The sequence below is a fragment of the Corvus moneduloides genome, chromosome 28 (genome assembly GCF_009650955.1).
Source record: "Corvus moneduloides isolate bCorMon1 chromosome 28, bCorMon1.pri, whole genome shotgun sequence".
Lineage (NCBI taxonomy): Eukaryota > Metazoa > Chordata > Aves > Passeriformes > Corvidae > Corvus > Corvus moneduloides.
Window position 1 is genome coordinate 4,387,116 of NC_045503.1, and position 24,048 is coordinate 4,411,163.

Consider the following 24,048-nt stretch of genomic DNA (forward strand, 5'->3'; position numbering starts at 1 on the left):
GGGCGCGGGAGGGTCCGCGGCGGCCGCGCGTGAGTCACCCGTGGGCCGGCGGCCCCGGGGCGGCTCTTACTCACCTACCGGGGGGGTCGGGGGGAGCGGGACACCGGCCCCGGGGAGGGCTGGGGGGGTCCAGCATCCCGCGGCGGCAGCGGGCACCGGGCGGGGGCCAGTCCCGGGGCCGATCCCGGGGTCGGTGCCGGGGCCGGTACCGGAGTGGGACGGGGGGGGCGGCGGGGCCGGTGGCTTTCTGCCCCCCCGGAGGCGGTCCCGGGGCGGGGCCAGGGCGGCAGTTGGGGCTTTGGTAACCGGGGGTTGCTCAGACTTGCTCGGGACTTCCCCGGACGTGCCGGTGCGCTCCGCCGCCCCGGGCACCGACGGGCACCGGAGCCGGCCATGCCGCCGCCGCCGCTGCTCCCGATGCTCCCGCTGCTGCTCCTGCTCTGCCCGCGCCTGCCCCGCGCCGACCCGCTCTCCTGTGAGTACCGGGAGCACCGGGCGGCTCCCGCAAGGTGGGCGCGGGGCGGGCGGGGGTCCCGTCGGGGCCACGCGGGCGCTGCACGGAGCCCCCCGGGGCTCTCCCGTCCGGCCCCGGCCCCGGCCCCAGCATGCGGAGCCCCCCGGGGTTCTCCCGCTCCTTTCCGCGTGTCCCACCCCCCCCACCGCCGCCGGGATGCGGAGACCCCCGGGGCTGTCCCGTTCGTCTCCGTGAGTCGCGTCCCCCCCCGGCCCCGGGATGCGGAGCGGTCCCGGGCGCGGCGGGGGCACCGCCGGGCGCACCTCGGGGCTGAGCTTCGCCTGCTGCGGAGGGGGACGGGGACCCCCCCGCGGAGGGCAGCCGGCACCCCCCATCGCCTCCCGACAGGCATCTGGGACCCCCCCTCCTCGTCCCCGCAGCCCAGCCGGGACCCCCCCGCCCCTTCCCCGCAGAGAACAATAGAGGAACCTTTCTTGTGCTCCCCCCCGTCCCCGAGAGTAGCGAGGAGACCCCCCCTCCCCAGGAGCAGCGAGTGCTCCGTCTCCCCACGGAGAAGAGGGACCCCGAGAAGGGCAGGACCCCCCTTGTCCCCTCTCCCCGCCGTCCAGCCCCCCCTCCCGCAGAACAATGCGGCTCCATTCCCCACCCAGGACAATGGAAACCCCCGGCCTCCGCCCGGAGAACAATAGCGAACCCCTTCCCCACGCGACCCCCTCGCACCCCCGGGAGCCATCGCCCCCTTCTGCCCCCCCCAAAGCCTCTGAGGCCCCCCCCTCCCCCTGCCGAGAACAACGGGGTCCCCCGTTCCCCCCGGAGAGCCGCCCCCCCCCCCATCCCAGAGAACAATGAATCCCCTTTTCCCACCCAGAACAATAGGGAACTCTCTCCCTGCCCCACAGAGAACAACGACCCCCCCCCCAGAAAAATCCCCCTGGGGGGCTCCGCAGTGATGCCCAATTTGGTGGCCCCACCCGGCGGTGGCAGGTCCGGGAGGTGCCACCTGTGGGCTGAGCTGTGGAGCGGCCTCAGCCCCGCGTGGATCGGGGTCCCCCTGCCCATGGGGGGACACATGGGGGAGGGGTCCCCCCGTCCCCACAGAGCCCTGAACCCGACGGACCCCCCGTCCCGTCCCGTCCCGTCCCGGCCGCCGCCCCGCTGCCCCCCCTGCGGCCCGAGCCAGGGGAGGGCGAGATCCCGCTCCCCGCAGCAGGAAGTTCGGCTTCCTCCCTATGATGGGAATTTCTCAAGGCGATGGATGTTCTCCGCTCCGACGCGCGAACGGGACCCGCCACAAACGCCGCCGCTCGCCCGGCAGCTCCCGCGTCCCCTCCCCGGCGACCCCGCGGGGTCCCGGCCACCGCGACGGACCCCGGACCCAAACGTGTCTTTAACGGGGGAGTCTTAAGGGCGTTAATTGGGGCAGGAATTGCTGGAGCAGTGGGGTGGGGAGAAGGAACGCTCCAAAAATCCCTTTAGGGGCCGTCAGCGAGAGCGGCCAATCCCGGTGGCTTTCGGTGCCCACCGCAGTGCCCACCGCAGTGCCTGGAGGGGTTGATCCCACTGGGAACAACACGAGGCCACAGCCGGACCCTTGGTGGGGCTGACCCCGCACCGTCCTCCTCCCAAGCAGCCGGATTCTCCCCCCGGACCCCCATTTGCCCCCTCCCCACGGGGGTCCAGGGCAGCGCTGGGCCCGCGGCCCCTCGACGTGCGGCGCTGGCGAAGGCGAAGCCAAATCTCCTTTTAGAGAGCGAAAGTTTCCCCTCGGTGCAGCTCGGCCGCGCTGGAATGCCTGGGCTTTTTATAAATCCCTCCTCGAGCCCAGGGATGGGCACGAGAAATGCCAGTCGGGGATGAGAAAGGGGGAAAAAAAAAGAGTGGAGAGCAGAGTGGAAAAGAGGGATGAAGCATTTTTGGGTGCTGCGTCTGCCCGCAAACCTCGCTGCTCGAGCTTTAGAGGAGCTCTAACTATACATATCTATTTAATTTTATTTTTCCTGTGGAATTCAGAGCTTCCCAAATTCCCCTTTGTTCTTGAGGGCAATTATTTCTATTTTCCTTAACCCCCCTGCACAGCTCAATAAATCTTTTTTAACTGCGTGATCTCTGACACTTATCGGAGCTTTTTTTTTTTTCCTCCCCCTTTTCTTTCCCAGCCCCTTAAAACTCCGATATAAAACTAAAATGAAATCCGGCCCTTCGGAAGAAAAGCATAAACGTTCCCGACACCTTGGAAATGTGGTTTTACTTTATAGCATTACTTAGCACCTGATCAGCTTTTTTTTTTTGCAGTAGAGAAGCCATAAAACCCCCGAGCAGGTATTTTCGTTGCAACTTGCACATTCCACAGCCTGCCTGCATCTCTCCGGCCCTTTCCTCTCCGATCGGAAAACTTCACACTTTTCCCTTTTAAAACACATGTTCGGCGCTGTGGCCGCGCTGAGGGGGGAAAATAAATCCAGGGGGGAAAAAAATGTAATATATATATGTATATAATTGGCCCCTCCAGAGGGTCCTGCTTGGAAGAGGGAAAAAACCAAAATCCAGGGGAAAAAAAATACAGAGAGAGAAAATTGCCCTCTCCAGAGGGTCCTGCTCGGAGGATGGGAAATGCGTCTGTTTTACGGAGCTCGTGTGAGTTTCTGGGGCTGTTTAGATTAAGATTTAGGAGAATCAGGGCTCGGAGTGCTGGGTCTGTTATCGCAGAGCCGCAGCAGCTCCGGGCTCGGCTCGCGGCGGGCTCGGAGCGGGGTGGGCAGAGAGGGGGGATGAAATTTCCAGAGGCCTCGTTGGCCTTGGGAAGGGTTTGTTTTGGGGGTGGGATGGAGCCGTCGTCGTGCATGGATGCTCGGGGTATCCCGGAGTATCCAGCACCATCCCACGGATGTTTGGGGTACCTGGTACCAATCCATGGGTGCTCGGGGTACCCCGGGGTACCTGGCACCAACCCATGGGTGCTCGGAGTACCTTGGGGTATCTGGCACTAATCCATGGATACTTGGGGTACCCCAGGGTGCTTTTCCCTCCAGCATCCCCCAAGCACGGCGGCAATTCCTAATTAAGTCTCCCCGGCGTAACGAGGATTTCGGAGCACTAATTGCGGAGGGTGGGAGGCGGAGCGGGCAGCGGGGACCCCTCATTAGGATCTCTCCGGCGTGACGGGGATTTTGGGAACGCCGGGCGGGAGCCGGGGCGGGCGGCGGGCGCTGAAAGCCGATCGGGGCCGGGAGGTCGGAGGGGCGGGGAGGTCGCGGCACTTTCCGGGAGGTAATTTGGGATATTAGCCCGGCGCGTGCGGATGGAGCCGATAAGGGCTGACGGACACGGAACACCCCGGAGCGGGGCCGGGGCAGCCGCGGCTTGGAAGCCTCGCGGCCGAGGCTTCCCGGAATAAACCGGGGTGGGAATTTCCCCTCGCGGAGGGGCTCTCCCAGCCTGCAGCACCCTCGGGATGTCGAGGGCCGAGCGATGGGATTTGGCAGCACATGGTGGGGATGAGGCGGGAGCTCGGTGGGAAAGCGCTTCCCACCCCTCGGCGATCCAGGGGGAAATGCCGGACCTTGGCAGAGTTGGAAAAGGAGGGGGGGAGAAAAAAATCTCCTCGAATTTTCCTTTATGAAATCCTTTTGTCGCGGAAAAACTTCCGAAGCCGCAACCCAGCCCCGCCCCAGCCCTGGGAAAAAAAAGATTAAAAGTGGATATAAAATGTATTTTAACAGTTCTAAAATAGATGTAGATATAAAAATAGATCTTAGAAGTGTTTCGATATAAAATGTATTTAGATATAAAAGTAGGTAAAAAGTGTATTTAAATAGATAAAAAATAGGTTCTGTATTTAGATATGGACTAGATATAAAAACTATTTGAATAGATATAAAAGATATAAAATATGTTTAGATATAAAATGGATACAAAATGTGCATAAGTAAAAAATAGATATGAAATGCATTTAAATCACTGTAAAATAGAAACCAGTGTATTGAAATTGATATGAAAGAGATATGTGATGATTGAAATATATATATGAAATAGAGATGTGATTTAAATCAGTATAGGCTTGTGATGATTTAAATCAATGTAAATAGCTGAACAATATATTTAAATTAATATAAAACACATATGATGATTGAAATTGATATAGACGCGATGATTTAAATCAATGCAAAATAGCTCAACAATGTATTAAATAGATATAAAACATATTTAAATGAACACAGAAGAGACATAAAGGTGCTCAAATCAATGTAAAACAGATCTGAAACGTGTTTAAATAGACATAAGACATATTTAAACAGCTCTAACGTAGTTAGCCCAATATCAAACCCTCCATAATTGATTTTTCCCCCCCCCCGCTCTCTGTCTCTCCGGCTGCAGACCCCGCCGTGATTTCCCCCCAAGACCCCACCCTGCTGATCGGCTCCTCGCTGGTCGCCACGTGCACGGTCAGCCCGGACTTTCCGCTGAAAGCCGAGGACCTGTACTGGACGCTGAACGGGCGGCGCCTCCCGGCCGCCTCCTACGCCGCCCTGGGCCCCTCCACGCTCAGCGTGGCCCTCGCCCGCCTCAACGGCTCCAGGCAGCAGTCGGGGGACAACCTGGTGTGTCACAGCAGAGACGGCGGCATCTTGGCCGGCTCCTGCCTTTACGTTGGACGTACGTCAGTGCCGCCGCACGGGCCGGGGTCCGGCCACTCTGTGCCGGGGTCTGGTCACTCTGTGTTGGGGTCTGGTCACTCTGTGCTGGGGTCCGGTCACTCTGTGCCAGGGTCTGGTCACTCTGTGCTGGGGTCTGGTCACTCTGTGCCGGGGTCCAGCCCTCCATGCCAGGGTCTAGCTGGTGCCAGGGTCTGATAACTCTGTGCCAGGCTCTGGTCATTCTGTGCCAGGGTCTGGTCACTCTGTGCCGGGGTCCGGCCCTCCATGCCAGGGTCTAGCTGGTGCCAGGGTCTGGTCACTCTATGCCGGGGTCCAGTCTCTCTGTGCCAGGATCTGGCCACTCTGTGCTGTAGTCCAGCCAGAGCCAAGGTCCAGCCGCTCTGTGCTGGGGTCCAGCCGCTCTGTGCCAGGGTCCAGCCGCTCTGTGCTGGGGTCCAGCCGCTCTGTGCCAGGGTTTGGCCATTCCGTGCCAGGGTCCAGCCAGTGCCAGGATGCGCCTCTCCCACGGGAGAGAAGCCGAGGATCCCCACGGAGGGATCAGCGCCCTGGTTCTCACCGGAGCATGCCAGGAGCTGCTCTGGTGGAAGCCCGAGCCGCGCGCAGCTGAGAGGCTGTTTCGGCAAAGCCTTGGTTAAAACGCGCTTGTCCGAATCAATAATCGTAAGATTTTATCTCAGGCTATTTTAAGGCCGGTGCTACGTCCCAGGAATACGGAATCCCAGGAATACGGAATCGTAATGGGGAATGTAGCTTGGGTTTGTTTTTTTGGGTCGCTACGTCCCAGGAATACAGAGGCTCAGCTGGGAACGCAGCTTGGATTTGGGGTTTGGGTCTCTGTGCCTGGAAAAAAACAGCTCTGGAACCTCTTGTTTTTTGGTTTTTGCCTCTCCCAGTACCCCCAGAAAAACCAGTCAACATCACTTGCTGGTCCAAAAACATGAAGGACCTGACCTGCAAGTGGGCGCCAGGGACAGAAGGGGAGACCTTCCTGCACACCAACTACACCCTCAAGTACAAGCGCAGGTGGGTGCTCACCTCCATTCCCATTATTGCTAAAAACGTTGGAGTGGGATTTAATGGGAAACAGGGAACGGGCAGCTCGATGTCTCCCGGCTGACCCCTGCTTGGGGACGGTGCTGGTGTGATGAGTTTCCTCGTGGAGCTGGGGAGGGCGAGGAGAAGCCGCTGTGGGCCTGGTTGAGTCGGGAATCACTGGGTGAACCACGGGGCCAGTCCCCCAATTCCGGCCGTGTGGAATGGCCAAAAACAACCCATGGGAGCGTCCCGGGGACGGAGGAGCAGTGCCAGTACCTCATCCATCACCTGCCCGCAGGTGGTACGGCCAGGACAACACCTGCCAGGAATACCACACGGCCGGGACCTACTCCTGCCACATCCCCAAGGACCTGGCCCTCTTCACGCCCTACGAGATCTGGGTGGAGGCGTCCAACCGCCTGGGGGTGGCCGTGTCCGACGTGGTCATGCTGGACATCCTCGACGTGGGTGAGCCACGCCACTGCTGCGGTGTCACCGCCGCGCCGGTGACCTCGCGGGGAGGGGCAGCGCTGGGCTGGGGCGGGGGCAGCAGGAAATGGGCGATATGTGAGCAGAATTGCTCCTAATCGAATTAGGCTGTTTGCTCCGAGTCGTTTTTACATCCGCGGCTCCTTAACCCTCGCGGCCCCGCGGCGCTGCCCCGCTGTCCCCGCCAGCCCTGCCCTGTCCCCGCAGTCACCACGGACCCGCCGTCGGACGTGCACGTCAGCAGGGTGGGCGACCTGGAGGACCAGCTGAGCGTGCGCTGGAGCTCCCCGCCGGCCCTCAAGGATTTCCTCTTCCAAGCCAAGTACCAGATCCAATACCGGGTGGAGGACAGCTCCGAGTGGAAGGTGGGTGGGCACCGCCGGTGCCGGGGGACGGCGCGGGGTGGCCGAGGGTCCGGGTGCTCCCGTCTCGTCCCTCTGCAGGTGGTGGATGATGTGGGCAACCAGACCTCGTGTCGCCTGGCCGGCCTGCGCCCCGGCACCGTCTACTTCGTCCAGGTGCGCTGTAACCCCTTCAGCATCTACGGCTCCAAGAAAGCCGGAATCTGGAGCGACTGGAGCAACCCCACGGCCGCCTCCACCCCACGCAGCGGTGAGTGCAGCCAGCACCGCTCGGGGGTGCCGCCGGTGCCGCGGGATGTGCGGGGGGCCCTTCCCCAGTCCATGCCCGGCACCTGGATTTCTTGCAAAGGAGCCAACTCGGAGCTTGGCTTTCCCAGCTGGGAGCCAAAACCTGCTCGTGTTCCTCTGGGCCCTCGTTATTCACGGCACGGCGGAGATGGGGGGGTTGAGACGCGGCCTCCCGTGTGACACTGACCCCTCCGTCCCCGCAGAGCGAGTGGCGGGGGGCTGCGACCCCAAAGGGGGGGAGCAGAACACGACGCTGCGGCGGGAGCTGAAGCAGTTTTTCGGGTGGGTGAAGAAACACGCCTACGGCTGCTCCAACCTCGGCATCAAACTCTACGACCAGTGGCGCGTGTGGCTGCAGAAATCGCACAAAACACGCAACCAGGTAGGTAAGGAGCCTTTCGCACTTCTTCTCCCCGGCTGGGTGGGGACGGGGGGGGGACGCGGGGTGACCCCCACCCCAGGGATGCTGGGGGGTGACGCCGACCCCGGGGCGACGCGGGGCTCTGCTCCTCTCCGCAGGTTCTTCCCGGCGATAAGCTGTAGCCCGCGGGGGACCGAGCGCCGGCAGGATGGGACGGGGCGCCCGGCGCCCACCCGGGACCGCCCGCGCCCGCCCCGGCCCCGCCGCGGGGGAGTTGGGAGGCGGCCGGGGCGCAGCGCGGCCCCGCAACCCTGGGGGATGGGGTGGGGTGAGGTTGGGGGGCCGGGCTGGCCCAGCCCCGGGGGCTCTGTGGGGCCGCGGCCCCGCGGCAACGAGGGGACCCCCCAGCCTTGCCCGGCCGGGGGGGGCACGGGGGCTTTGCTCCGCCAGCCGGAGCAGCCTCTGGGATGAAAGGAGAGGCGAGGGCTTCCCGGGTGACCCCACCCTCGCCGCAGTTCCCTCCCCGGGAAGCGATTTTGGCCGTTTTCTCCCTGGGGTCCCACGTGTGAGTGCACGGGGGGGGGGTCCGTCCCCGGGGAGCCACGCGGGCTGATTGGAGGCTGCTGGGGTTTGCCCAGTGCCTGCTCCAGTTTTGATTCAAACCAGCCTTATTTTGGTTCCATTTCAGTCAATTAGGAACAGATTTAAGCTTAATGCCAATAAACCTCTGAAACCCCACCGGGGTCTGCGTCAGCGGAGCGGCAGCGCTGCACGGGGACGGGGATGCAGCGGGCAGCCAAATGGGGCCCGTGGCCCTTGTCACCCCATCCCGGGGCTCCCAGGGGATCGAGCCGAGGTGGAGGGGGTGGCACTGGGGCAGCGGGGGCCACACGAACCCTTGAGATCACACCACTCAGGCCAGCTCCACGGGGACAGGTTTATTTGGGGTGACCACAGCAAAAGCGCTTGTGGAGCGCCAGCTGTGGGGCTGGGGGCACAGCCGGTCTCCCAGATGTGGTTTTGGGGGGGGCTGCTGCCTGTGGGACTCCAGCTGGCAGCAAGGACAGTGCCCACTTGATGGAGGCCGAAGCATGGCAGCCCCTTGGCACCGGAGATTGTGGTTTGTGTTCGGCACAGCCCCGGCACAGCCGGGCAGGGTAACCAGCCCCACGCCGGACCCCTCTGCTGAGGGATACTCAGGATTTAGGGGGACCCCACTTGTCCCAGGAGGGCCTTCACCCGTTCCAGCCTGTGCTCCAGAGAAGGGGCCGAGAGGACAATGCCCACCTTGCCGAGGTGCGCCGGGAGCGGGTGGGGGGCAAGCGGGGCCCCCGTTCCACCAGCCCGGCCCCTCCAGCCGTTCCCACGGGGACACCCATCACTCAACTTCTTCCGAATCGTACTTAAGGTCCTGGAGAATTTCGCTGATTGCCTCAATGGTTTTAATTAGCCTACGAGAGCGGATGGAAACTATAAATAAAGTCCATATGGAGCGTATTATGTGGGCCGCCTCGCCTTCCCCGCGCTGTTTATGAAACACTCAGCCCGGGGAGGCCGAGGGGACGCGGCCACGCAGCGCCGCCAGACCCCGAAGGCACCATCTGGGCCCCCCTGGGCCAGAGGGAGGGAGGGGAAACACAGGGAAGGGGCTCCTGGCCTGGACTCCATGATCCCTGTGGGTCCCTTCCAGCTCAGGAGACTCCAGGATTCTACGGGCTGAGGAGGGGGTGCCATCCCAAAATAGGGGGAGAAGGGGATGGCAGTGGGGGTCCTGGGCTAGGGGGATGCTGCCTTCCCAAAATGAGTGGGGACAGCAGCGGGGCGACCACCTACTTGTGCTTGAGCTCCCGCACCTCCTGCTGATGGGCGTCCACCTCGGGCTGGTCCTGCGCCTGCTGCTGGGCCAGCTGCAGCTGCGCCGTCTGTGGGGGGACACCTTGGGAGCTGAGACCCCCCAAACCAGCCCCAGCGCTGCCCCAGGGACCCCCCCCCCAGCCCAGCACCCACCAGCTGCAGCTTCTCCTGCTCCCGCTCCTGCAGCCGGGCCAGGTGCTGGGCCAGGTCGGGGCGGCCGAGCTCGTCCCGCAGGCGCCCAGCGATGTCCAGCACCTCCCGGGAGATGCCACTGAAGGCCACGGTGACCTCGTGCACCAGCTGCCGGTACCGTGGGAAATCATAGTGGGGGGCATTGCTCAGGTACGCCCGGTGGCCCCTGCGGACAGATCAGGGGGGAGAAGCCACTGTCACCTCACCTGGGGTGCCCGTCGTGGAGCTGAGCCCCCTTTGCCACCCGCCACAGGCAGCACCAGGAGGGTTCTCCTGCCTTTTCCTGCCTGGATTTGGCAGCATGACCTGGCAGCCTCACGCCTCGCACAGGACAGGGTTGGAAACGGCTTTTTCGGGGGGGAAAGTTGGTGGTTTGGGTTTTTTCATCCTTTACACTCTCAACCCTGCATCCCGGGAAGTCCCTCATCGGCTGGATGCTAAAATAGGATTCAGGTGTCCAGCACAGAGTCCCGCTGCCAGCTGGAGCTCATCAGCTACCCCCACGGCCCCGGCCCAACAGGATGCAAAATAGTCGGGATGGGGGATCCGGTTCCCTGCTGGGGGTGCCCCTGCCCGCCCCGGTGGGTGCCGCCCCCCCGGGGGCCCGTCCACGCGGCGGTGCCGGTGCCGGTACTCACTCCTCGAAGAGCCGGTACGTCTCGACCCGCTCGCCCTGCAGCTCCCGCAGCCGCTGCAGCAGCGCCCGCACGGCCTCGCCCGTCTGCGGGACACAAGGGGACGGCGGCGCTGGGGGACGCGGTGGCACCGGTGACCCGGTAAGGGGCTCCGGGCAGAGCCGGCACCGCCCGGGGGATCGCCCCGGTGCTGCGGCAACGCGTCCTCGCTCAGCTCCGGTTCTGGGGGTCCCGGGTGGATTCCGGCTGCGGTGCTTAAGCTGAGTCCGGCACCGGGACCCCCCCATCCCGCTACCCGCGCACCGGGAGCCCCCCGGCCTTGCGCACACAACACAGACGGGCACCGGGACCCCTCATATCCCCCTGCTCACCCCACCGGGCCCCCCAGGCCACTCGTGCACGAACCGGACTGACACCGGGACCTCCCGGACACGTGCCCGCGGTACCGATGGGCACCGGGACCCCCATCCCATCCACGCGTGCACGGACGGGCTCGGTCCCGGGACCCCCACCCACCCTGCTGCCCGCGCACCGGGACCCCTCTCTACGTGTGCCCAGACCGGCACCGGGACCCCCGGCCATGCTCACACAACCCAGACGGGCACCGGGCCCTCCCCGTCCACGTGCGCACGGACCGGACCGGCCCCGGGATGTCCCCACCCCGCTGCAAACGCGCCGGGAGCCCCCCGGCCGCGTGTCCACGGACCGGCACCGGGATCCCCCCGGCTCAAAACAGAGGGGCACCGGGACCCTCCGTGACCACGCGCGCACGGACCCGCTCGGTCCCGGGACCCCCCTCCCGTCCCCCGGGGGCCGTTCCCGTCCCGCTCCCGGCGCCGCTCACCATGGCCCGGCCCGGCCGCTCGGCGCAGGCCCGGGGCCCGCGGGGCGGAGCGCGGTTCCGCCGCCACCTGCAGGCACCGACCGGCAGCGCCGCCAGCCCCGGGGCCCCGTCCCCGGTCCGGTCCGTGCGCCGGGGTCCCGCTGCCCGTCTGCAGTGAGCGCACGGCCACGGGTCCCGGTGGGTGGGTGGGCAGGGGGATGCAGTGGGGTCCCGGTGCCGGTCCCTGGACACGTGCTCGGGGCTCCCGGTGCATTTGCAGCGGAACAGGGAGATCCCGGGACTAAACCAGCCCTTGCCTGCATGGCCAGGGGGGTCCCGGTGCCTGTCTGTGTTCTGTGAGCACGGCTGGGGGTCCCAGTGGGGGGCCAGGGGGGGTCCTGGTGTCCGTGCAGAGCCTGCAGTAGTGACCAGAGGGGTCCCAGTGCATGAGCAGGGGGGTTTGTGTATGGTCCTGGTGCTGGTCCAGTCCGTGGCCAGGTGCCGGTGACCATCTCCTGTGTGTGTGTGGCCAGGGGGCCCCGCGGGTGGGCAGGGGGATCCCGGTGCTGGCCCAGTCCGTGCACACATGGCAGCAGGCACTGCCCACCAACAGCACCACCTCCATCCCTCCCCTGTCCCTGATCTCCCCACCCTCCTACGCTGCTCCAGCACCGCCCCCATTTACTGAAAACTGCACCAATTTGGGTAAAAACCACCAGAAAACAGGGCTGAGAGTTGCAATACTTTATTGGCCAGTGCAGGCAGGGCTGGAGGCTCTACTTGACCTTCTTCTTGGGGCGCAGGTTGTTGGTGTGCCCACACTTCTTCTTGCGGCAGTTGACGGCGCGGGGGTGCAGGCGGGCGTAGCACCTGGGGGGGACAGGTCAGCAGAGCCCCGTGTCCCTGGGGAGGGGCTCTGGGGGAGGGAAGGGGGTGAGGGGACACGGGCAGGGGACACGGGGACGCACTTGCGGCAGATCATCTTGTCGCAGTTGTATTTCTGGGCGAGCTGGCGCAGGGAGGGCTCGATGATTCCCCCTCGCAGGCGCAGCACCAGGTGCAGCGTGGACTCTGCAAGGAGAGATCGGTGTCACACCGCGGGCAAGGAGCACCTGGCACCCCAAAAACGCCCCCCAAAAACCTCCGGGGTCCGGGGAGCACCTTTCTGGATGTTGTAGTCTGCGAGGGTGCGGCCATCCTCCAGCTGCTTCCCCGCGAAGATCAGGCGCTGCTGGTCGGGGGGGATCCCTGCGGGACAGAATCACCGTGCTGGGGACACCGGGGCACCCCCACGGGGCCACCCCGCTACTCCGGGCCCCGCCAGTACCTTCCTTGTCCTGGATCTTGGCTTTCACGTTCTCGATGGTGTCATTGGGCTCCACCTCGAGGGTGATGGTTTTGCCCGTCAGGGTCTTCACGAAGATCTGCATCTTGGCACCTTCTCACCTGCGGGAGCGGCGGCCGCGTCACCCCGGACCGGCCCCGGTGCCGCCGTGTCCCGCCCCCGACAGGGCCCCGCCGCTCCCCGGCCGCGACGCGACCCCTCAAAGCCTCTCAAACCCCCGTTCCCGAGCATCCCCCCCGGGATCCAACCCCGCTCTCCCACGATCCAGCTCCCATCCCAGGATTCGGGGCCCTCCCGTGGGATCCAGTCCCGTCCCCGGGGACCCAGGGCCCCTCCCGGGGTTCCAGCCCCCACCCCGGGATCCAGGCCCTCTTCCCCGGGTCCCAGCCCCCTCTCCCGGATTCCCGTCCCCATCCCGGGATCCACCGCCCGCTCCCGGGATTCAGGGCCGCCACCCCAGGCCCCGGGCCCGCTCCGGTCCCGCACCGCGCGCACCCGCGGCCTCGCTGCTGAGGGAAAGGGAGGCGGGGCCGCGCCCGTGCTGCGTCACGTCCGGCGGGGACACCGGCCCGGCCCCGCGGCACTTCCGTCACTTCCGGCGGGGACACCGGCCCGGCCCCGCGGCACTTCCGTCACTTCCGGCGGGGACACCGGCCCGGCCCGCGGCACTTCCGTCACTTCCGGCGCGGACACCGGCCCGGCTCCGTCATTACCGGGGTGACACCGGCCCGGCCCGTTACTGCCGGGGTGACACCGGCCCGGCTCCCTCACTGCCGGGGTGACACCGGCCCCGCCCGGCCCGGTACCGCGGGAAAGGGCACGGGAGGGTCTGCACGGACCCGGGACCGGACCAATCCCGACCACAGCCCCCGGACTGGCCCCGTGAACCCAACACTGACCACAGGGCCTTAGGATCGGCCCCACACTGACCCCGCGGCCACAGGGCTGGCCCCAAGACTGGCCCCAAACGGACCCCACGACCAGCCCCAAACCAGCCCTACAGTGCCGGACCAGCCCCACACTGACCCAACACCGGCCCCACAGCCCGGGACCAGCCCCACACTGACCCAACACCGGCCCCACAGCCCCAGGACCAGCCCTACACTGACCCCATGGACCCCACACCGGCCCCACAGCCCCAGGACCAGCCCTACACTGACCCAACACCGGCCCCACAGCCCGGGACCAGCCCCACACTGACCCCATGGACCCCACACCGGCCCCACAGCCCGGGACCAGCCCTACACTGACTCCATGGACCCCACACCGGCCCCACAACCCCGGGACCAGCCCTACACTGACCCCATGGACCCCACACCAGCCCCACGGCCCCAGGACCAGCCCCACACTGACCCCATGGACCCCACACCGGCCCCACAGCCCGGGACCAGCCCCACACTGACCCAACACCGGCCTCACAGCCCCAGGACCAGCCCCACACTGACCCCATGGACCCCACACTGGCCCCACAACCCCGGGACCAGCCCCACACTGACCCCATGGACCCCACACTGGCCCCACAACCCCGGGACCAGCCCCACACTGACCCCACACCGGCTCCACAGCCGCAGGACCAGCCCCACACTGACCCAACACCGGCCCTACAGCCCCAGGACCAGCCCCACACTGACCCCATGGACCCCACACCGGCCCCACAGCCCCAGGACCAGCCCCACACTGACCCCATGGACCCCACACCGGCCCCACAGCCCCAGGACCAGCCCCACACTGACCCCATGGACCCCATACCGGCCCCACAGGCCCAGGACCAGCCCCACACTGACCCAACACTGGCCCCACAGCCCCAGGACCAGCCCCACGCTGACCTCACAACCCCATGGCGGGTCCCACAGCTCCAGTTGCAGGACCAGCCCCAAACCCCTGTCCTCCAGCCCCCCACTCTCCCCTCATCCCCTCCCAGGCCATCAGGACCCCAGACCTGAGCAATTCCTCCATCACACCACAATGCTGGCGGAAAAGAAGGATCTGGACAGCTCCTGCTGCCTGTGGAGCGACCAGCAGCACCATGTGAGGGGCTGAGGGCGAGAACCAAAGGGAAACACGGCTCTGGCTCATCCCAGTGGTGGAAAAGGCAGCAGGCACAAGTCCAGCAGCAGCAGGGACAGGCCCCTGGCAGAGCTGGTAGGCACGCAAAGCCTCAGGGACAACATTCCTTATGAAATATAAACACCTGTGCCCCAAAAGCAGCTTTTCTGCGCCAAAAAAATCAACGTGGAGCGTGGGGTTTGGGCGCTCTCCTGAGCGCAGGAAGGAGGGAGGAGCACAAGAGGCATTTCCAAGCCAGGATTTACTGATTCCCCCCTGAAGCGAGCTGTGGGGTTTTACACCTCAGCGGCACTTTGGAGGCAGAAGGGCAGCACCTTCCTGCCTCGGCTTCTCCCAGCCTTCGCTTCCCTCTTCCCGAGGAAGGAAAAAAAAAGAAAAATAAAGCGACACACAAATATAAATACAGGATAGAAAGTTCTCCAGGGGCAGGAGGTGACTCCTAGTCCAGGCCCTCGGCCCTGTCCTCGTCTGTGAGGCTCTGTCCGTTCACGGCCGGGCCGTCGTACTGGCCCTGGGATAAATCCTCAAAATCCTGGCTGGTGGTGGGGGAGATGACGTCGGGGCTGCTGTCGCAGGACTCCGTGCTCTGCTCAGAGGTAGCGATGGTGGTCGTGGTGCTCTTGGGGACGGGGTCGAAGTCGTCGTCGTCTTCCAGGATGGGGGATTCGTGGATGTCTGGGAGGGAAGAGGGAGGGGTTAGGTTTGCGGTGGGATGCCAGGAGAGCAATTCCCTGGTTTCTAGTTCTGCTTGTAGCAGGGATTAAAAACAAAAGAAAAAATCCCCAAATCAGCAGCACGGAAATTAGAGGTTGGGTGTAACTTTTTGCAACTGCACTTAAGGGGATTAAGGAGTTTTCCTGACTTTTAGGGAAGCAGCCACGGGTCAGCACATTGACTTCTCCTGGTTTCTGACTCTTCCCACAGGAGGAAAACCGAGCATGGAGTGCCAGGACAAGGGGGAATGGCTTCCCACTGCCAGAGGGCAGGGCTGGATTGGGCAGGAATTGTTCCCTGGGAGGGTGGGCAGGCCCTGGCACAGGGTGCCCAGAGCAGCTGGGGCTGCCCCTGGATCCCTGGCAGTGCCCAAGGCCAGGCTGGACATTGGGGCTTGGAGCAGCCTGGGACAGTGGGAGGTGTCCCTGCCATGGCAGGGGTGGCACTGGATGGGCTTTGAGGTCCCTTCCAACCCAAACCACCCTATGGCTCCGTGAATCCGCGCATCAGGAATCACTCACTGCTGAAAGCCTCCGGGTACTGCTTTGCCAACTTCCCTTTGAGAGTCCTGGGGAGGAGAGAACGAGCTGAGTCCGTGGGGAGCTGAGGGATCCCGAGCTGAGCTGCCCGACAGCTCCCTCGGCCTCCGGCAGTCGTGGACAACGCAAACAAATCCCAAGGGAACCCCCGTGGGCCGAGGGATTCCCTTCCCAACCCCCCTGAACACCCCATCCCACCCTTCCCAGCACGGGGGGTGCTTCTGAATCCCACCTTTTGTGACCACCCCGAGCAGCTCCCAAGGCAGCACAGCCCATCCCAGCCAGAGCAGGACCATGGAAACCCAAAGCTCCAGCCTCCACTCCCTCCACGTGTCGCTGACCACATATTTTCCCTTCCCCAACACATTTTCCTTCTCATATTCCCCCCAAACTCCCACTCGTGTCCTGCTTTAACACCGCCACGCCCCACCCAGCCCCCCCGTGCCACCTCCGTGCCCGTTCCCGCCCCGTTTCCCACCGGATCCTCCGGAAGATGCTGTCCAGGTCCTTCTTCATCTCCACCAGGGTCCTGGTGTGGTGCAGGAAGCGCTCGTTCATCTGCTGCATGCGGACGCTCGACAGGTTGTTGAAGTTGAGCAGCATCTCGTTGGTCTTCTCAAACCGATCCAACCTGCGCGGGGGAGGCAGACGGAGCTCGCCAAAGATCCCGGGAGGCTCCCGGTGCCGGTACCGGGCTTCCCACGGGCCGCTTCCCCCGGGACTCACATGTTTTTCTGGGCCAGGATGATGGCGTTGACGTCCTCGGCGTTGACCATGCCCAGCACCCTCCCGCAGAACACCTGCGAGGCCGTGGGCTCCATCGTGGCCTGCGGGACCGCGGGGGCGGCTCAGCCGGGGCACCGGGAGCCCCCGCGCCGGTAACGGAGACACCCCCCCACCCCCTTCCGGGATAGCGGGGCCCCCTCCTCCCTGCCACGCAACCAGTACCGGGTACCCCGCCGCCGTGCCCGCTCCCGGGGCGGCCCCACACGCCGGTAACGGGGGTCCCCTGGCCGCCCGCCGCCTCCCCGGTCCCGGCAGCGCCGCCAGCCCCGGGTTCCCTCGGGGACACACGGGCCTGGGCCCACCCCAGTGTTCCCGGGGCCTCCCACCAGCAATGCCCGCGCACCTGCGGGAGCCCGTCCCGCCGCTTCACATGACGGGAGCGGGAGCGGTACCGGGGGCGGCACCGGCGGCCGCTCCGCGCCGCTTCCGGGTGCGGCGTCACGTGGGGCGCGACCCCGCGGCGTCACCGCGCCGAGCCGGAAGTGCCGGAGACGGGCCGGAGGACAAGGCCGCGACCCCCGCGGGCATCACGGAGCCTCTCCGGTACCGGTGCCGAGCCCCCCGCGCCGCTGCCCCCAGCGCCGGGGCGGCCCCGCTGGTGGCGGCCCCTTTAAGGCGTCGGGGGCGCCGCGGGCGTGTCGCTGACGAGCGTCCTCCCCGCCCAATGGCGTCTCGCGGTGGGCGGGGCCGGGCCAATAGGAGCGAGGGGGCGGGGCCTGCGCCCGCGCGTTCGCGGGCTAGGTGGGAGCGGCGGGGGGCGCGCGGCGGTCACGTGGGGCGGGCGGGGGGCGCGGGGCCGCCCCCCCCCTCGGTACCGGGCCGGGGCCGCGACCCCCCCCCCCCCGATCCCACCGGGACAGACCGACCCCCCGACCCCCCCAATCCCACCGGGCCCGAGCCCCCGCCCCTGCCGGGCCCGATCCGTCCCCGGCGCTCCGGAGTCTCCGCTGTCCCGTTGCGCATCCCCCGCCCCCGGAGGGTCCCGGCGCTCCCCGGGCCGGCGGAGCGTCTCTCCCGGTAAGAGCAGGCCCGATCCCTGTCCTCTCTCCCCACTCCAGGTTGCTCCGCCGCGATGGCGTCCAGCGGGGAGGAACCGAGGAGCGGCTCCCCGGGCCGGGCGGGCACCGGCACCGAGCCGGCGGCGGCGGCCGACGCGGCTCAGCTGGACACGGCGGAGGATTTCGAGGTCCTGGAGGAGGAAGAGGAGGAGGATGAGGATGACCTGAGCGAGCTGCCCCCGCTGGAGGACGTGGGCCGGCCGCCGGCCCCGCCGCGGGAGGACGCGCAGCTCCCGGAGCAGGGCGCGGGGGACGCGGCCGGGGACCCCCAGGAGTGGCTCGATGTTCTGGGTGAGAGCCCCGGGTAGGAGGGCGCTCAGTTCTGGGGCCTCACGGGCTTCCCCGGGGCTCCGAAGGCCGGGCAGGAGGCAGGGCAGGGTGGAGGCAGTCGGGCTTTTTCCTCCCCACCGTGCCCCGACGCATCCCCGGTATCTCCGTGCCCAGGGAATGGTTTGCTCAAGAAGAAGACGCTGGTGCCGGGCCAGGGTGCGGACAGCCGTCCCCAAAAGGGCCAGGACGTGACAATCCGCCTGAAGGCCACGCTGGAGGATGGCACCGTGGTGGAGGAGAACCCTGCCCTCACCTTCACGCTGGGGGACTGCGATGTCCTGCAGGTGAACACGGGGACAAAGCTCACCCAGCTTCATCACTGCCCTGGGGAGCAGGACCTCACCTGAGGGGCCACAGGGAGGGTTGGGGTTGGTGACATCCCATCTGTGGGTCCAGGTTGGACGGGGCTTGGAGCAACCTGGTCTGGTGGAAAGCGTCCTTGCCCATGACAGGAGGTTGGAACTGGATAACCTTTACAGTCCCTTCCGTGATTCCATGTTGTTCCCTGCAGGCTCTGGACCTGTGTGTGCAGCTCCTGGAGATGGGGGAGACGGCTTTGATCGTGTCAGAAGCCAAGTACTGCTACGGAGCTCAGGGCAGGTGAGCTGGGAGGGCGTCAGGTGGAGCAGGGTGGTCCCAAACAGGGCTGGGGAAGCTGTCCCCTGCTGGGAAACCTCTGCTTCCTCCCTTGCCATGTGCAGTGTGTCCTGCATGGGGTGGAAAGATCCACATCATCCCCTGCCCCGGGAAGCTTCCCTGGCTCGGATTTCTGAACCACGGTGCTAAATCCACGTGGCCCAGCATCTGAGAGGTGACAACGTCCCGTGGCTTTGTGCAGGAGCCCTGACATCCCCCCCAACGCGTCCCTCACGCTGGAGGTGGAGCTGCTGGCGGCTCGGGACGCGCCAGACCTGGAGCTGCTCAGCGGGAAGGAGAAGATCCAGCTGGCCAACCGCAAGCGGGAGCGCGGCAACTTCTTCTACCAGCAGGCAGATTACGTGCTGGCCATCAACTCCTACGACATCGCCCTCAGGATCGTGGGCTCCAGTTCCAAAGGTACCTGTCCCCCCCCAGAGAGGCCCACCTGGGCTCCCTGCCCTGCTGTAACCTGGCCCTGGGGTCTGTGCAGTGGATTTCAGCCCAGATGAGGAAGCCGAGCTGCTGGATGTGAAGGTGAAGTGTCTCAACAACCTGGCGGCCTCTCAGCTGAAGTTGGACCATTTCAAGGCAGCTCTCAAGTCCTGTAACCTCGTACTGGAGCACCAGCCGGGGAACATCAAGGCTCTCTTCCGAAAGGGAAAGGTGAGGAGGGGTCCCTTCTCCACGGCGTGGCAGGGGACCGAGGGACAGGCCTCAGCGTCCTGCTCCACCCGTGTGTCACCCTCCAGGTGCTGGCTCAGCAGGGAGAATACAGAGAGGCCATTCCCATCCTGAAGGCAGCGTTGAAGCTGGAGCCTTCAAACAAGGTAGGCTGGAGATGTGTGCTGCCCGTGGTCCCGCTGAGCTGGGGGTCTCCGGGATGCTCCTCTCTTGTCCGTGTCCCTACAAACCTCAGTGTCCCCCCTGGAAGGCTGAAGGGAGGCTGGGAATAGCCCCCAGAGCCTGGGGCATGATGCAGCACGTGGAGCGTGGCTGGGCTGGTGGGTCCCTTATCTCCACGTTACAAGGTTCCCTCGTTGACCTTTGGTCCTGGCAGTGGCAGGACTCCCTGCCAGCCCATCCGTGCTCCAGCCATCCCGTGGGGATGGTCCAGGCTGCTCCAGGTTCCCCGGGTGGCTCGGGCAGTTCGTGCTGCGGTTGAGGGAAGTGGAGCAGAGCTGAGTCCCCACAAACTCGCTGAGCAGCCCCGAGAGTGAATCACTGGGTGGTGGGAGCAGCCAGACCTCGGTCCAGCACCCGGGCAGGGCGAGCTCTGGGTCAGGAATTTCCTGTCAGTTAATGATCAGCTGCAGGACTGGAGCCTGGGGAGAAATCAAAAACCAGTGCCAGGAAATGACCCCAGCAGGAGCGAGCCTGGGAGGAGGCAGGGAGGTGTTGCCTGCACAGGGTTGAGCCGGGGGGTCTTGGTTCTCCAGATGGGTTTTAATCCTTGTCTGGATCTGTTGTTGTATCCTTTTTTTTCCTGGGGATTTCACCAGACCATTAGGATTTGTGTCATGACCCAGTCCCTGAAGGTCACGGGTGGGATGTGGCACAAGCAGGTGCCGGGTGGCCCCGCAGCACCCTCAGGGGTGGTCCGAGCACCCTTGGAAGGGTGAGCAGGACCCCAAACCCTTCCCTTCCCAGCAAGGTTAGGGTGGAGAGGGAGCAGCACTGGGAACCATTCCCCCGGCACGTCCCTGGGCAGGGCAGCTGCTCCCCAGTTCCAATGGAGCTTTTAATTGGAGAGGGCTGGAAAATCCAAATGCCCGGCAGTGACGTGTCCAGTGAAACCACAGGGACCGCAAATTACTGCCCTCCCCGGCTGCTGCCGGGGCTCCCGGGGAAGTGGCGGTGCCGCTCCAGTCGCGGCGTGGGTGACTCAGGGGCCACGGCTACCGGTGCTGAAAACACTCCAGGAACGCTGGGCTCCACCTGCTTCCCATGGGGCCATCACAGCCACCCCTTCTCCTGACCCCTTGGAAATGTTCTGGAAGCAGCGTGGGATGCTGATGGTTGTCCTGTGCTGATGTGACAGCCCCGGTGAGCTCCAGGCAGGAGCGTTCCGTCCTCCAGACATCCACATTTTGGTGTTGGAGGCAGCTTTTCCCAGCGTGGCACAGGCTGGCAGAGGCGGTGTTCCCAGGATGTGTCCCCCCAGCAGAGGGCACAGCACGGCCGTGCCACCAGGGCCACCACTACGTCTTTCTGCCCCCTTACCCTGCTCGGCTTCCTGCTGCTTCCTGCTGCTTTTGGGGAGCCTGTGGGCCCCACGCAGGACTCAGAGCCTTTTCCTGCCCCAGCAGGGCAGGTGTGAACACGCTGCAGGTCTTGCTGCAATCCCACTTCACACCAGGCTGAGTTTGAACCCTGATTTCCCAGCCTGCTTCCAGACGAAAAGTAGGAGAGCTGGGGCATGTCTGTCCTCGAGGCAGACACTTTCCTGTCGTGATTAAAGGATAAAATCCCTGTCTTGATGTCTGGCATCAGCCCTGGGTTCTGCTCCCTGCTGCTGGGCGGGGAGTGGCTCGAGTAGCCAAAAAGGACAGAGGGGCATTGGACCCACAGGGCATCCCCATGCCAGCCTGGGTGTTCCATGCCAGCCTGGTGCAGCCCCGTGGCGTTGGGAAGCGGGGCAGGATGAGGCCTGATCATCCCCTCGGCTGTTTCTAAGCTCTTCCATGATGTTCCTGCACATCCCAGGGGTGGTGGAAGCTGCTGTCGGTCACACGTCCCCTCCCTGACAGGCAGGGATGGCACAGGGCTGATAACACCACGCTGTCCTCCCCAGACCATCCACGCTGAGCTCTCCAAGCTGGTGAAGAAGCACGCGGACCAGAGGAACGTGGAGACGGAGATGTACAGGAAGATGCTCGGGAATCCCAGCGCCACCAGCACCCCCAGGAAGTGCAAAGACAAACTGCCCTGGGTAAGGGCTGGGCCTGAGCTCCTGGGGGTGGCAGAGCGGGTGGGGGTCACCCATGGATTGGGGACCCACAGGGGATTGCCAGTGTCCCCCCAGGTCCCGCAGGAGGGACACAGCCCTGCTCCCAAGCAGGATGTGGGTGGGCTGTGTCAGGACAGCGATGCCACTGGGAGCAGGGGGCCGTGCCCTGGGAGCCGTGCCCGGAAAACACTGATAACAGCCTGTGCTCCTGGCTGTGTCCACCAGATCCCAGCCATGCCAGCTGGAGGGTCCGGACTTTGCTCCCAGCTGCCCGTTGGGAAGCGCTGTCAGCTGGGCAGCCGGCAGCACACGCTGTCCCCGCGGCCGCAGCGACCACGTGCCGGGCAGAGCCGACCCAGCACTGCCTCTTTGGGATGCCCTGTCCAGGAGGCAGGGCAGGCAGGATAGCACGTGTCCCCTGCCATGGGCACAGCCCCTCATGGCCCCGTGCTCTGCTCCGCAGTCCATCCCCTGGAAGTGGCTCTTCGGCGCGACAGCCATCGCGCTCGGTGGCGTGGCCTTGTCCGTGGTCATCGCGGCCAGGAACTGAGGTTGGCACCGGGGTGGCCCCTCGGCACAGGACCAGCGCCGGGTCCTGCCTCTCTCTGCCGAGGGGCTCCCCCGAGGCTCTGCCACCCCTTCCCACGGACTTGCAGCTCCAGGAACACGGATGCTCTCTCTGCCAGAGGTGCCGGATCTCTCTCCCAGCGTTCCCCACATCCCTCCTGGCACGGGCGGGTGCAGCTGTGGGGAGGGAGCCGCCGGCAGAGCAGGGACCCCCGGGCAGCCTCCCAGCAATCAGGGGCTCAGCCCCCAGCCCCGAGTGTGTCGGGGGCAGCGGGAGGTCCCTCACACCGGTACGTCCTGGCCGTGCCCATCCCGGGTGTTGCGGTCCTGCCGCCGGGACGGGACGGACAGGGGGAGGTACATGAAAGGAAGCTGAGGGAAGGGAAGCGATGTGGATGTGGATCCCAGGGGCAGATGCAGCGACATTCCCTGATTCCTGGGGGGCTGCCGGCGGCTCAGCCCTCCTGGACGCATCCGCTGCCCTCCTCTGCACATCCCTGCAGCGTGCAATGTCCAAAGGAAGCCAAAGAAACCCGCGGTGGGAGGGATGGAGGAGGGGAGTGCTGGAGACCCCCTGTCCAGGCTGTCTTCCTGTGGGTCCAAAACGTCAGGGGTCCCTCCCTGCCCTGCAGCCCCCCCAGTGCCCACCGCTGCCCAGCCTCAGCTCTGCTCATGGGGGGGTTGTAGCACTGTCCTCGCACCCCAAACTGACTGTGAACTTCCCAAATAAATGACAATTCCTTCACATTCGGGCCTCTTTTATTGCCACACGTGGGGTCACATGGAGTCTACGGGGGCAGTGCCCAGGGGGAAGCCTGGGACCCCGAAATATGTCCTGGGGGAAGCCTGGAACCCTCAGGCACTACCTGGGGATCAGGGGGTTCATGCTGGGGATCTCATGACTGGGAAGGAGTGCGGGGTTGGGGGGGATTCATGCTCGGGGGACTCACACCCAGGGGAGGACAAGGGGTTCATGTCCGGGGAGGGTTCATGCCCAGGGGGGGTTCATGCGCGCGGATTTGATGCCCAGGGATTCCAGGGGGGTTCACACCCGGAGGGTTGAATGCCCGGGGCGGGTCAGGGGGTCCATCCCGGGGGTCCATCCCGGGGCTTCCCCCGCCCGCCGCCGCCGCCGCCGCCTCCCCGGGCTCCCGCAGCGCTCCCCGGCTGCACCAGACCACCCTCCCCAGCATGCCCCGCGCCCTTATTTACATATCCCCGCCTCCCCTCCCCACGGGCCAATCCGACGCGGCGCCCGGCATCACCCAGCCAATCGGCGCGGCCGCTGCCCACCTCCTCGCCCCAGCAACAGGCGCCCCGCGTGGGCGTGGCCGGCGGAGCGGCGCATCATGAATAATTCATAAAGGGGGGCGTGCCGGCGGCGGGCGGCCCCGGCGGCCCAGGCGCGGAGGGGGAGACGGTCCCAAGATGGCGGCGCTGCAGGCGGAGCGCGGGTACGGGCTGTCCTGCGGTCGCCTCGGCCGCGGCACCCGCGTCTCCGTCTTCCACGTCAAGCTCACGGAGAGCGCCCTGCGCGCCTTCGAGAGCTACCAGGCCTGTAAGGTACGGGGCTGGCGGGCGTGGGGCGGGGGGCACGGCCCCGCTGAGGGCGGTCGGGCGGCCGCCACGAGGCCCCCGGACGGAGCCCTGCGGGCGGCACCGGTGGGGATGTAAGGGGAGGTGAGAGGGGGGAGCTCCTCGTGAAGTGGGTGTGCGGCTCGGGGCGGGCCTGGGGCGGGGGGACTCCCTGGTGAGGGGTTGAGGGGATGCGGAGGCTCCCGGCCCCCCCCCCCCCCTCAGTGAGTGACCGGTGAACCGGCAATGGGGGGGGGGGGGCGGCGATCGGGGTGCCAGGTGCCTGAGGGACACCGGAGGGGACTTGCCGTG

The 24,048-nt window shown here is 65.5% G+C and overlaps 6 protein-coding genes across 8 annotated transcripts in view; 3 read left to right on the forward strand and 3 right to left on the reverse strand.

Annotated features, from left to right (window-relative positions):
- Nucleotides 1-298: 298 nt before the first annotated feature.
- CRLF1 (cytokine receptor like factor 1) lies at nucleotides 299-8,403 on the forward strand. Of its 2 annotated transcripts, none has more exons than XM_032092492.1 (8): nucleotides 299-475; nucleotides 4,850-5,128; nucleotides 6,024-6,153; nucleotides 6,464-6,633; nucleotides 6,862-7,019; nucleotides 7,098-7,266; nucleotides 7,508-7,686; nucleotides 7,825-8,403. In XM_032092492.1, the coding sequence occupies exons 1-8, from the start codon at nucleotides 394-396 to the stop codon at nucleotides 8,134-8,136; spliced, it is 1,479 nt and encodes a 492-aa protein (XP_031948383.1). In that variant the 5' UTR covers nucleotides 299-393; the 3' UTR covers nucleotides 8,137-8,403. The 2 variants fall into 2 exon arrangements, with proteins under 2 accessions (XP_031948383.1, XP_031948384.1); XM_032092493.1 differs by having other exon boundaries at nucleotides 304-475; nucleotides 7,508-7,690; nucleotides 7,824-7,933.
- Nucleotides 8,404-8,588: 185 nt separating this feature from the next.
- Nucleotides 8,589-11,236, reverse strand: REX1BD (required for excision 1-B domain containing). The gene is made up of 5 exons (XM_032092544.1): nucleotides 11,191-11,236; nucleotides 10,350-10,432; nucleotides 9,673-9,877; nucleotides 9,499-9,587; nucleotides 8,589-9,116 (listed from the first exon to the last, which is right to left on the reverse strand). Exons 1-5 carry the CDS (start codon nucleotides 11,191-11,193, stop codon nucleotides 9,044-9,046), a joined length of 453 nt encoding a protein of 150 aa, XP_031948435.1. The 5' UTR covers nucleotides 11,194-11,236; the 3' UTR covers nucleotides 8,589-9,043.
- A 662-nt stretch (nucleotides 11,237-11,898) lies between these two features.
- On the reverse strand, nucleotides 11,899-13,107 carry UBA52 (ubiquitin A-52 residue ribosomal protein fusion product 1). Its single transcript, XM_032092547.1, has 5 exons — nucleotides 13,010-13,107; nucleotides 12,497-12,615; nucleotides 12,331-12,417; nucleotides 12,138-12,240; nucleotides 11,899-12,039 (listed from the first exon to the last, which is right to left on the reverse strand). Exons 2-5 carry the CDS (start codon nucleotides 12,597-12,599, stop codon nucleotides 11,946-11,948), a joined length of 387 nt encoding a protein of 128 aa, XP_031948438.1. The 5' UTR covers nucleotides 12,600-12,615; nucleotides 13,010-13,107; the 3' UTR covers nucleotides 11,899-11,945.
- Nucleotides 13,108-14,803: 1,696 nt separating this feature from the next.
- Nucleotides 14,804-17,145, reverse strand: KXD1 (KxDL motif containing 1). Its single transcript, XM_032092541.1, has 5 exons — nucleotides 16,964-17,145; nucleotides 16,561-16,661; nucleotides 16,313-16,465; nucleotides 15,817-15,863; nucleotides 14,804-15,256 (listed from the first exon to the last, which is right to left on the reverse strand). The coding sequence occupies exons 2-5, from the start codon at nucleotides 16,653-16,655 to the stop codon at nucleotides 15,021-15,023; spliced, it is 531 nt and encodes a 176-aa protein (XP_031948432.1). The 5' UTR covers nucleotides 16,656-16,661; nucleotides 16,964-17,145; the 3' UTR covers nucleotides 14,804-15,020.
- FKBP8 (FKBP prolyl isomerase 8) lies at nucleotides 17,090-22,908 on the forward strand. Of its 2 annotated transcripts, none has more exons than XM_032092500.1 (9): nucleotides 17,090-17,163; nucleotides 17,679-17,969; nucleotides 18,123-18,292; nucleotides 18,520-18,608; nucleotides 18,847-19,064; nucleotides 19,138-19,310; nucleotides 19,397-19,474; nucleotides 21,439-21,576; nucleotides 22,058-22,908. In XM_032092500.1, exons 2-9 carry the CDS (start codon nucleotides 17,693-17,695, stop codon nucleotides 22,142-22,144), a joined length of 1,230 nt encoding a protein of 409 aa, XP_031948391.1. In that variant the 5' UTR covers nucleotides 17,090-17,163; nucleotides 17,679-17,692; the 3' UTR covers nucleotides 22,145-22,908. The 2 variants fall into 2 exon arrangements, with proteins under 2 accessions (XP_031948391.1, XP_031948390.1); XM_032092499.1 differs by lacking the exon at nucleotides 17,090-17,163 and adding an exon at nucleotides 17,301-17,361.
- Nucleotides 22,909-23,553: 645 nt separating this feature from the next.
- The window catches only part of ELL (elongation factor for RNA polymerase II), a 53,587-nt gene continuing 53,092 nt past the window's right edge, over nucleotides 23,554-24,048 (forward strand). The window contains exon 1 of the mRNA XM_032092472.1: nucleotides 23,554-23,724. Within this exon, the coding sequence (XP_031948363.1) occupies nucleotides 23,590-23,724 (135 nt within the window). The 5' untranslated portion in view covers nucleotides 23,554-23,589. The remainder of the gene's footprint in view (nucleotides 23,725-24,048) is intronic.

What these genes read in the sequence shown, in the direction of transcription:
- UBA52 (XM_032092547.1), bottom strand. Translation starts at nt 12,599, where the DNA reads ATGCAGATCTTCGTGAAGACCCTGACGGGCAAAACCATCACCCTCGAG. An exon ending in CAAGATCCAGGACAAGGAAG is followed by an intron (nt 12,418 to 12,496) that starts GTACTGGCGGGG and finishes TCTGTCCCGCAG; the next exon opens with GGATCCCCCCCGACCAGCAG. An exon ending in AGACTACAACATCCAGAAAG is followed by an intron (nt 12,241 to 12,330) that starts GTGCTCCCCGGA and finishes CTCTCCTTGCAG; the next exon opens with AGTCCACGCTGCACCTGGTG.
- CRLF1 (XM_032092492.1), top strand. Translation starts at nt 394, where the DNA reads ATGCCGCCGCCGCCGCTGCTCCCGATGCTCCCGCTGCTGCTCCTGCTC. An exon ending in GCTGGACATCCTCGACGTGG is followed by an intron (nt 6,634 to 6,861) that starts GTGAGCCACGCC and finishes CTGTCCCCGCAG; the next exon opens with TCACCACGGACCCGCCGTCG. An exon ending in AGGACAGCTCCGAGTGGAAG is followed by an intron (nt 7,020 to 7,097) that starts GTGGGTGGGCAC and finishes GTCCCTCTGCAG; the next exon opens with GTGGTGGATGATGTGGGCAA.
- FKBP8 (XM_032092500.1), top strand. Translation starts at nt 17,693, where the DNA reads ATGGCGTCCAGCGGGGAGGAACCGAGGAGCGGCTCCCCGGGCCGGGCG. An exon ending in GGAGTGGCTCGATGTTCTGG is followed by an intron (nt 17,970 to 18,122) that starts GTGAGAGCCCCG and finishes CTCCGTGCCCAG; the next exon opens with GGAATGGTTTGCTCAAGAAG. An exon ending in AGCTGGAGCCTTCAAACAAG is followed by an intron (nt 19,475 to 21,438) that starts GTAGGCTGGAGA and finishes TGTCCTCCCCAG; the next exon opens with ACCATCCACGCTGAGCTCTC.
- KXD1 (XM_032092541.1), bottom strand. Translation starts at nt 16,655, where the DNA reads ATGGAGCCCACGGCCTCGCAGGTGTTCTGCGGGAGGGTGCTGGGCATG. An exon ending in AGCATCTTCCGGAGGATCCG is followed by an intron (nt 15,864 to 16,312) that starts GTGGGAAACGGG and finishes TCTCCTCCCCAG; the next exon opens with GACTCTCAAAGGGAAGTTGG. An exon ending in GTACCCGGAGGCTTTCAGCA is followed by an intron (nt 15,257 to 15,816) that starts GTGAGTGATTCC and finishes CTTCCCTCCCAG; the next exon opens with ACATCCACGAATCCCCCATC.
- REX1BD (XM_032092544.1), bottom strand. An exon ending in ACGTACCGGCTCTTCGAGGA is followed by an intron (nt 9,878 to 10,349) that starts GTGAGTACCGGC and finishes ATCTGTCCGCAG; the next exon opens with GGGCCACCGGGCGTACCTGA. An exon ending in AGCAGGAGAAGCTGCAGCTG is followed by an intron (nt 9,588 to 9,672) that starts GTGGGTGCTGGG and finishes GTCCCCCCACAG; the next exon opens with ACGGCGCAGCTGCAGCTGGC.